General features: G+C 38.7%; 1 protein-coding gene across 1 annotated transcript in view; it reads left to right on the top strand.

Annotated features, from left to right (window-relative positions):
• The window catches only part of XPO4 (exportin 4), a 79208-nt gene that overhangs the window by 25614 nt on the left and 42222 nt on the right, over positions 1–11372 (top strand). Inside the window, 2 exon segments of the mRNA XM_026090965.1 lie at positions 4839–4955; positions 5751–5904. Of these exon segments, the coding sequence (XP_025946750.1) occupies positions 4839–4955; positions 5751–5904 (271 nt within the window).

Here is an 11372-nt window from a genome sequence, read left to right on the forward strand (position 1 = left end):
AAGTAACAGAATTTATATTATAAGAATTGGGACAAAAAAAGTCTTATAAATGTGCATTCAAACTGGAAGTGATTTAATGTAATAAGGCAGGCTTTATGATTTGCTTGGTGAAGGTGAGACCTTTATTCTCTTAAATATACTTGCTCATTTTTCTGTGGGTGTAAATGATACTTGCAGAATGTGCATGTGGAGAGTTAACATGATAGTTTATTTTTTTGTAGAGAAGTGAATGATTAAGCTTGTATCAAGCCTCTAAGAACCTGGCTGTATGTCTACTCTGAATTTCTGAAGCAAGGAAACGGTTTTAGTGTTGTAGTTCGTTCTGTTTTGTCTGTTGACTTTTCTGCCTTGGAGCTGGTGTACCACATGTCCATTTTTTCCTAAGCCGTATTGAACTCTTCTTCCTTTCAGATGCTTTGTAACCTAACTACCCTCAAACGAAGCCGTTTGCTTATTCCATGGGCAGTGCAGGCACAAGTGTGAAATCCCTTCAAATAGTATGGCTTTAGCTTTTGTTATAAGGGACATTCCATTTGAGGGAATAAGTTGTTTTTACTTAGTACGTTTGAGTTTTATGAATTGTGTACAAATATTGTTTACTATTAAAATAGTGTATGTTCTTTCTGAAGTGTCCATGTTTTATTAGTGTAATTTAAAAAGAAAACCACTAAACCCATGCTACTATTGGGTGTCTGATTGCCAAGTTAATCTCTTATCACAAGTCTCATTGATCTTCTGTTTGAGCAGCTGAGAGTCTATTTTATGTGTAGCGATCTTTCATAAAGTTTATTCCTGGTAATAAAGCTAACTGGGGTGAGTGCCAAGCTATTCTCAGAGGCAGTCCGCTCCCAACAAGAGAAGTATTTTATTTTGTTAGATGGGGTTATTGTTTGGGTATGTACTTGTGGCAGAACTAGTGAAATTGCTAGCGAATGAGTCAAACTCGGTTCAGAGGTGTAGTCTCACTGGTATGAAGTTAGTGGCATTACTGGGCAATAGATATTCAGATTTGACTTTTAATACGATGCCCAGAATCACTTGCATTTTCTACTTATTACTGTATGGTATTCTTAAACTGGATTGTTCATCTCTTGTGGCATGGCAGAAAGCCTGAATAAACCTAGAACTTCAGATGTGTTAAGTGTATTCAATTTTATTATGGGCAAGAGGAAGTAATTTTATTCCGCAAAGCACAATTGGTTTATCTTAAATTACGTTACTTTTCAGAGTTTTGAAATCTTATAATGCTTCAGCCTGCATTTGTGTTTAGATACTTTAAAAGTGTCTTCATACCAAACATACATGTAAATTCAGAAAATATATTTGAAATTTTTAATTGTTAACAGAGAATAAGTAAACTTTTTTTCCAGAGGCTCTGAAATACGCTACTGTATATTCAGAAGAGTTTAATAGATGGCTGGACATATATTTTATGTTAGTTAGTTTGTCTTTCAATATTCATATGAAGATGGTAATCTTACTTCTATGCACTACAATTTGTGTAACTACATGTAGTCTTATGGCAGTTTTGAGAAGCAGTAGTGTTTTGTATGCAGCTTTGTGTCAAACGCTTGGAGAAATTGCAAGTAGATAAGGATCAGTTACAACTCTCAATTTGTTCCTCTGCTCCTGTCAGTAAACGAAATTACTGGTGGTCGACACCAGCCTTCTCCAATAACAGTCTCCTCTCTGCCTGTTCTTGCAGCAGATTTGGAATTACTGGCCCATATCCCACCCGTAGCCCTCTCCTGCTCTGGTGGTTGGAGATGGGTGTGCCAGGGTCCTCACTGGTGAAAGGAGCAGGTGCGATGTGGCCAGCAATGCTTGCACTGTGGCTGAGAGGAGCGCCGGAGGGGCCGTAGCGCGCCCCGAGCTGTTGGGATGCTGGGCAAAGGGACAGGACTTGCACTCCCCAAATCAAAATTTGGTGGTGAAGGAGCTGGCAGGGTGCTGGGAATTAGGAGGGAGAGCAGAGTTTGGGAAGGGAGACAAATGAGGGCTGCAAGGTGCTCCGGTGGGTTCCAGGAGCTCGCCTGCTGGAAGGAGGCAAGTGTGCAGTTCTCCAGTACCGTGCCACTTCTTTTCCCTTTGCACTCAGCACGGTCACTGATGTCAGTGCCACCCAAAATAGCTTGCGGTGAAAGCAGTGGGGCAGATCACCACTCAGCCTTTTTATCAGGCTCTTAGCAGATTCAGTCAGGCCTAGCTGCATCCTTCACATTCACATCTATTAAGAGCTTTTACACTTCCTTTTACACTTCTTCTTGAAATCAGGAGAAAAGCACAAAGTGTCGCAAATCTGTGACACTTGTTTTCATGCAATAGCACATGAATATGCAAACAGAAAAGATAGATGATCATATGCCATACAAACAAACTGCAGAAAAATGGAAGGAGAAAATGTCTATCATTTCAGCTAATGTTAGCTCTTTGTAGTCATGGTGGGAACAAACTTTTTTTTCCCATTTATTTCTTTCCTGTCATTCTAACTCACTGTTTTTTACCATAATTAGCAGCCAGCCATAAGTGATAGCCGGTCTGTGTCACTGTCCTAGTTGTCCTGTGGTGTTCTGCATAGTAGCTTGTTGTGAAGATCTCTGCATGATGAAGCAGAGGCAGCTTAGTTTAGACAGGCTCTTGCACTGTTGTAATCATTAATGCCATTTGGTAATCATAGTGTGTTACAGAGCATCAAACTGTACAAATTTATGATTATCACCTGTGATGCCTTTATATCACTGCTTCTCAGAGCTGAAAAATATCAGTGTGTTGGTAACTGAAACACAATACAAAGTCTGTATTAAAGTATTTAGGGAGCCTTGTAAGCCTTCTGCATCTACTGGCATACAATGCAATTGGGTCATGTTCTCTGGCACCTTTGCATTATTCCTTTAAAAGCTTATATGCTTATCTGAAGCACTGTTCTAGAGCCAGACTGGGGAGTGGGTTTTTTGTTTTTTTCAGATTGGTTCTTTTCATATGGGACTTCTAATGTTGGATTTAAAGCTCAAAATGTTAGCCTACATTAATTTTTATATTGGATCAAGTCTGGATTTCCTGTAAATAAATTTTCTGCTGCAGAACTAGCTTACACAGAAATTTGGAAATAAAATACTGAAATGTTTGAACTAGTTGGAAATATTTTGAAGCCTTGTATAGGACTGACAGAACTGCACACCTGCTGAAGAAATTTAAAGTTTGATGCTGTTTTTCCCTGGCTGTTATCATGAGTGACATGTGACAATTGTGACTGTAGTAGATGAGGAACAGTCCACTTGCAATAAGTAGCTATTTGTTTAAAACAGGAAGGTTTGGATTTAGCAATTGGTCAGCAATATGCTGGCCAACTGTACAGCTTTATTATATAGTGGGAAATTAAACCCATATGGTGTTATGAAGCCACTGTGTTTGTTGGATCCATCTGGGACTTATTTAGCAAGCAAGAATGTTAATTTAGTGTATACTAGCTAAGATAACTAGTCTGGAGGGTCAAGGTACTGACTTCAGAGGCATTTCTGAACAAAGATGTTGCAGTTGGTGGGTGGATGGCACTGCTCTCAGCTGTTGTATGAGCTTGCATAAATAGTATCATCTCCACTTTAATCTTTCGGGTGTTCAGAGGTAGTGTGCATATTTCTGCTTAACCCCTGGACACTTGCTGGCATGCCTGACCCTTTAACAATTCCTGTCCCTCTGGCCAGCCCTGGCACCTTGGCTCCAAACAGTCTAGAAGTAAAGCCAGTAAACTTGAAGTTTTGTGTTAAGAACATAAATTTAACAAAAAGTGTTTTAATTTTATCAATACGTAATTTCTATTGTGCATGTTACAGTAGTACATTGAACACTTCTGCAGGACACTTTACTTCCCTGTTATACAATATTTACTTTCCTTTGTGTGTGATAGTCAGTTAAAATATATTAAAACTGGTGACGATGGTTACTGGACTTTGGCATCAGGAAAAAAAGCTTTGTTACTTCAGAAAATCAGCAACAATGGCTGGAGCAGGGTGTTTTGTAGAGGAAGGTTGGCTCTTAAGTCATGTTTTAGGATAACCATTTGATTTATCTCACCTTACATTTTGAGAATGAGAAAGATACTTAAACCCTCAATCTTAAGGGATCTGTTTCTCTAAAAATGACCTGTATTTTTCTCACCCATTTTGTATTGCTTCTAGGACCCTAAAACAGTAGCTTTAAAGGCTCTTTTGGAGGCTTTGTGCATCTCGGGCTTTGGAGGGAGGTGGCCGTCAGCTTTCAAGCGACTGAACTTTCTCGTTATTCCCCCTTTTCTGAGGGAGGAGAAGGAAAAGTAGATTGTGTGTTGCCCTGCCGGTTTTGAATAGCTTTTATACTTTGTGGTATAAATTTAATCACTAGCAAATACTAACACGGTAAGCGTAGCAAATGCAAAGATGAGCTAAAACAGACTTCAGAGCAACCTGAACTATTAGACCAATAGAAACAAGAGGGAACTGCATCTTCCTTAATAGTAACGCCTGTAAAGCCCCGTGCAAGGGGAGAGGAAATAACCAGCAAGGCTGGCAAATGGATTGCAGTAAGTTTGGTTCCATGTTGTAGTGATGATTGTACAGGTGCTAGTTTCTTACATTGTTCAAATACTTAAATTCCTGTTATAAGGCCTGGAGTCTGGATGATCCAAAGATGGTTCACCCAAGGGGCTGCACCCCGGAAAGCTTGAGCTCTTCTAGTTTGTGTTAGAAGAACAATGGAGTAATAGTCATAGAAATATGTTAATAAAATAATTTAAGGACAATGTAGGTGGTATTATGTTTTTGGACATCTTTTAGTTATATTATTCCCCCTTATTTTTTTTATAGCAAACTCTGGCCTGTTCCATTTTAACGGCGTTGTTGAGCGAGTTCTCAAGTTCAAGTAAAACCAGCAACATTGGACTAAGCATGGAGTTCCATGGTAACTGTAAACGTATATTTCAGGTAAACTAGTTATGTATCAATATATGCTACCTGTATTTCTAAAATTTAAATATTAAGAAGGAGAAGTACTCTCTTGCATTAGGTGCATTCAGCTACAATGTGTGCCTAACAGCACTGAATAGGATAAACATATATTATGCATACAGTTATTGACTATTTTAGGAAAATGGATAATGTATTTTTAATAATTGTATCAAAAATGTGCAATCCCTTTTTGTCTATTTGATGAATGTAGAGCTATAGATCTTTACACAGTCGGACTCTTTAATTCCTTGGCTACCAATTGCAAACAAAACGAATACTCAGTGGAACAATGATAGTCTTAAATATAGATTTGGTTTAAAGCCAAGGAGAGCTATGTATTTAAAAATATTATTGCAGATGGTGTAGTCTGGTTGTCTCAGATGTATTGTTTGGCCAGGCAGAAAAGTTTTTGTGAAGGCATTGCTTTAAACTCTGGCTTCTGTGGAACAACTTACCAACTTTTTTTCATGCCAAAGACCAACCCCCTCCTCTACCAGTTGTTAAAAAGATATTGTGAATGGGTTTTTCTTTCAATGACTACTATTTATAATGATCTTTTTTTCTCTTTTCTTACTCTTAAAAAGCATTACATTAGTTTTGGCAAATGAGTTGGGGTTCTGACTGTTTACTTCCGAATATTTTCTTTATTTTAATGAAAAATAGGATGAAAACGGAAAACCCTTTTCTCTTTAGAAAACTATTTCTTTTTATGAACATTTTCATTAATGACTAAGAGTCTCTATTAATATATTGTGTTCGTCCTGACTGTAGGAGGACGATCTGCGGCAGATCTTCATGCTCACAGTAGAGGTGCTTCAGGAATTCAGCAGACGTGAAAACCTCAATGCTCAGATGTCTTCAGTGTTTCAGCGTTATCTTGCACTAGCCAATCAGGTCTTAAGCTGGAACTTCCTTCCTCCAAATTATATCCTTTAAATGTCAGGCCCTTTATTTCACTTGACTTTTGTCACTTTTACCTCGTGATGAGTAGAGCCTTTGTGAGGAGAGAAAAGTGTAAATTTTATAAGCCTTATATTTAGTCCTTGATTTATATTTTCTTTCGTTAGTGCTCTTGGTCACCCCTGTGCTTGCTCACAGGTGCTTACATATTCAAGTTGCTGTTGTTTTTCATTAAAATTTTAAAGTATTTTATTTAAAAGGCAAAATTAGTTCAGTAGAGCAGCAGCCATTTACGGATTAATGGTCCATCTGGCATATATCTGGTTAGTGCAGGGGAGAGGGGGAATGTAATATACTGCTTTAGAGCTGAACCAAATCGTGAGTAGGTCTAAAATCTTGCTTGTGTTTCTTCTGGAGTTTTATGCAAAGATCTGATCTGCCCCGCTTTCCTCCTCAGAGAAGAGGAGGGCGCAGGTGAAAGCCCCATCATAAAGGAATGTGCATGCTCAACTCACTTCCCTGTAAGAAAGGATGGTCATATACTAGAACATATGCTAGGTAGTAGGTTCTCTTTGAGCTGAAGAAAAGTATTTTTCAGCTAAAATAAGAAATGGCATCCCTCCCCCTCCCCCCCTTTTTTTTTTGCGAACATACAGTTGCCATTGCTTCCATTTTTCACATCTGGGTGATGTGTGCTGACTACGAATGTCTGAGGAGATGCGGAGATAGAATGCAGAGGAGGAAATGGGGGTGTATATAATGAAATATCAGAAAGAGAAGGAGTCTTGGTGAGGGAGAGAAGAAAAAAGATACCAAAATGTTCAGCCCAATAAAAGGATTAGAAGAAAATTGTAGAAATACTGAATCACATTGATTTATAGAATTAAGACAATACTTTCAGTAAAACATTCTGATGCCTTTTTTTTTAATAGCTAGGTCATCTTCTTTAAGGTGCTGAACACACTTTCCAAATCCCAAATTTTTAAGCTGGTTTATAAACTTTTTTCTTTAAACCTTTTGAATAAAATGGTATTAAATTATGCATAGTGCAAAAATCTTGCTGTTGCCTCCAAATCTGCTGTAAAGGATTTTATTTGCTATTTGATCATCAGAAGGCATTATCTGTGTTGTTTCCATTGTCTTTGTTGATTATGTAGCAGGCAGCAAAAGTGAAATTTCTTTACTTGAAACTGGATATTCCTTGGTTCACATCTGTAAGCAGGATACCGGTTACATTGCCTTTATGGAAGGTGCCATGGATTAAAAGTAAATATCCCACTCCTATTAATCACTGAAGTGATTTGGCAGGGGTCAAGGGAGGAATTTAGTACATGTGCTTACAAGACTGAGACTGGAGTCAAATTATTGCATCTTATAAACGTTTGCAAAAGAGGATTTGAGCATTTTTGGCATTTGTATGATGTGCAAACACCTTTTAAAAAAGAATCCGTCATCTTAAATAGAAAGGAAATGCCTTTGTATTGTGCAGTGGTGGAGGTGTTTCCCTCTGATTTTTAGCCTTGCTTAATGCAAACCTCTGATGTATTCACAAGTACTGATGATGATACAGTTTGAAAGTGAAAGCTCTAGTTTTTCATGAGCACCCTGTCCTAACCTAAGCATTGTGGTAGTGGAGCTGGATGCCTACAAGCAGTTTGTGAAGCCTTGGGAATTTGTTTTCATTTATACCCTCTATACAATAAGAATTGATTTAGTCTGTAAATAGGTACTAGTAAATAAATGTTAATTGAAATAGTAAGCCATGTTACTGCTTAAGGTTAACAGAGTTTTCTGCTCCTTGGCCTATTCAACATACTGAACAAATGATGAACAAATTCAGGCCACTTCTGGAGACAGGATTCTGGTCTGGATGGACTTTTGATCTGAACCACTACAACTGCTATAACTTCTGTCCACTTGATACCATCTTTTTGTTTTCTACTGTTTGCCATTTCATTTTGCTGTAAGAATTATGGCAGCAGTTTGGGTCTCCCTCCTCTATGTAGCAACCTGTTTTCACAGAAGTTGGAGTAACTTCACCTTCACCTTTGAGGTGTGGATCTCAGCTGACTAAGATTCAATAATGTTGAAGTGAAAGCAACATGTTGATTGTATTGTGACATAAATCTCTCTTCCTTAAAAAGACAGGTTTAAAAAGTAACTGTTGATTGTAAGCTCTTGGACAGTGGAGCTAAGCTTGGCTGCAGTTTCTGAAAAGGCAGCACATGTAAGAACCTAAAAATTGTGTACTGGGTGGTCAGTTGGTATCCTCTTTCCAATCTTGACAGAATATACGCCAAAGCAATGGGCATAAATTTGATATTTAAGGCATTGATTAAAATCATCCGTTGTATCCACAGATCTTTTTTTTTTCTTTTAGCTGATATTTTCTCTGGTTGGATAGTATTGATTCTTAGTATTCTCTGCAGAATAGCAGTAAGTTGGAGTATTGGCATGTAATCTTTAGCAAGATTCTTTTATCTCCAGAAAAAGTAAATAGCATAAATGACCATTAACTGGATCTCCAGTGAGTATCTTTAAGAGGTATATAATTTAAAGCACTAAGTTGTGAAAATTATATCGAAACATATCACTCACTTTTAAACAGTTCATGGGCTGTTGTAGGATAGTTTCGTATTTGTTGCATTGTTAAAAGCAGTCTTGGGCAATGCTGCCACCTATTATCTCAGGAGAGCTGTAGTAAATCTGTATTGTCTATTGCTAGAAAGAAGAGCTGGTGTGAGGGATGTATTCTGGAATAGCCACCTCATTGGAGCAGTGAAAGAAGAGAGCCTGGGATCTACCTACTTCTCAGATGGAACTCAGTAATTTTTGAAGGGCTTAGGATGCAGTGCATGCCATAGTAGGGACAGGACATGATGATCTAGGGAGGCCTCGTTTCAGTCATGTGCAGTTTCTTCCATTGCATTTTCTAAAACACATTGTTATTTTTATCTGCTACCTCTAGGCATTAGTTCACCTGGTGTTTGTGGATGCTTCTGAGGTTTTTGGCAGTACCGCTAGAAATGACAATAACATAGAATTCCTATTTTGCACTAAGAACGTATGGCAGTCTGCTGTGGCATGTTGGCCTCGGTAGGGTTTCTTTTTTCAGTGCTGTTACAGCATTGTTTAATACTGTTTACTTGGATGGAAATAGTTCTAGCTGCATCTTTTATTTTTAAATAAATGTTTCAACAAGAGTAAGGAAATGCAGGTGATCAGTACTAAGGTGTACAGCCATCTCCTTTATAAGTGTGCCTTCAAGGATCCCACTTGTAGTGTATTACAAATGCAAAGTCTTCAGTTAAGGAGCAGAATGTTCCTGGGCTCTAATGCACCTTGACGTGGACATATAATTTGTCCTGTGGAGTCAGGATGTAATTATAATTTATATTCTCTTGCCTCTGGAGATGTTTTTCAGCCCTTCTCGAGTTTGGGATTTGTCTGTTCTTGGCAGCCATGTTCTAATGGACTCTGAACGAATGTCCACCAATGCCAAAGTTCTTAGCAGAGCATAAGATTGTGTGCTGATGTCTTCCATCCACAAAAAGCAGTTTATTATCTGTCAAGCTATCATAGAACCAGTCATTCCTTATTTGAACCGTTAAGGAACAGATTTTTATAGCTTTCTGTAAACAGCACTAATAGTTCATGAATAAAGAACAACTCTAGTTTTAGTTCTTCTTCTGGATTTGATGCCTGTAGTTGCTTGGAGGAAGCTGGCAAATTCTCAAGTTAATGTAGAACAGGATTGGATTTAAAATACAGGCTTAATAAACCTAATGTGATGCATTCTGCTAATGCACGTTGTTGTTATTCCATTGAAATTAATGGTGCGATGGCAATTGCTGTATGAACTGACTGAAGCTTTTGTCTCATCTAAACTTTTTCATATGCCTGTTCCTCAGCCACACGTTTAAAAGGACCAGACTTTTCATATCTCTGTTGTGGAACTGTCTTTTATACCTCAAGCCAGAATGAGAGGCCTTTCTGGGAGATCCTGTGAACCATATAGCTCAGCAGACTTTTGAGACTGGAACTCAATCCAGCCCAGATTGGTAGCATCTGTTTTGCATAATGGCAGTGCATTAAAAATGCACAGACTGTTCTAGAAAACTTGAGGTTTGTTTTGAGGAATGATTCAAGTTGGCATTGCTGTTGAAAAAGCATCCTGTCCCAGCACCTCCCGTGAGCGGAGATGCTACACAGGGAACTGCCTGAAAACGGATGAGCAGGATGAGGTTGCCAGTTTTGGCTCATTGCGCGCTTGTGTGGACATTTCAGCCTGCTCTGAGGAGCAACAGGGCAGGTTTCCGTCAGCAGCAGGGCTGCCTCCTCTAGATCTTATGTTCATTAGTAGCCTTGAGATACTCTGGATTTACTACAGCAGTTTGTCCTTAATCTGAAATATGAATGGGTGAGATACTATCCTGGCTATTGTTTGGCATGTAAAGAAAATTTCAGTGCAACTAAAACAGCTGTGTGTAAGGAAGTACAAAAGAGATGGCTGCATTTTTACACTTATCAGTCTTAGCACTCTTGGGGGAAAAGTTACCGGATTTTGAGATCCACACTGTTTAGAATATTTTTCTGGAGTAGTTCTCTTGACAATCCTTTTTGGCAATGTTTTAAGACAAAGCTGAGCAAAAAAGAAAAGAGCAGATTGACAGATCCCCTGAATTTGGTCATAGTTGCACTAAATGTGTTTGTATTGATTTCTGAACTTTTTAACAGTCGGTGTTTTATTGTTTGAGGTTTTTCTGAATGAGTTCTGCAAATTAGTTTGCAATGTAAAAGCATCGTGAAAGCATTAATAATGGAAGAAAAAGAAGAAGAGACACTAGTAATGACCCATTTCAGGAAGGGGAACAGATAGAAACTAAATAGCTTTTTTTCTCTTCTGCCCTCTCCCCCAATGGTTTTCAGTGTCCAGTTTTGCAGTGTTTTGCTATAAACTTCCTAAATGGCAGACAGTAGATAGTGGAAGGTGAGCTGCACCTGCATGGCAGTCACTTTTGCATGGGTAGTTTAAGCATAAGTTAGGTTTAAAGTGCTTAGCTTGCTTACTATCAGCAGTAGCAAATATGGTAGCAAAACTAAACAGGGGCTGCAGAATACAGCTGGGTGGCCAGCATGAGACTTTGTGCCGGATGGCTGCCCTGCTAACAGTTCCTGAATTAGCTGATTTCAAAATTAGCTTGGGTCTTTCTATACTTCCTATGCCTCCAGCTTTGTAAACACAGTCTGAATCCAGTGTCTCCAGCACAATGTAGTTATTTCTTTCTATTATTATTATTATTGTTATTTCTATTTGAGATGGTGGAGTTCAGGATCCTGCGAGGAGGAAGCAGGGCACTAAGTAGGATCGCAACCCTGGACTTCAGGAGAGCAAACTTTGGCCTCTTCAGGGACCTACTTGGAGGAATCCCATGGGTTAGGGCCCTAGAAGGAAGGGGCGTTCAAGAGAGCTGGTTAATATTCAAACATCAC

Source organism: Apteryx rowi, unplaced genomic scaffold, assembly GCF_003343035.1.
Source record: "Apteryx rowi isolate R43461 unplaced genomic scaffold, aptRow1 scaffold_885, whole genome shotgun sequence".
Taxonomy (NCBI): Eukaryota; Metazoa; Chordata; class Aves; order Apterygiformes; family Apterygidae; genus Apteryx; species Apteryx rowi.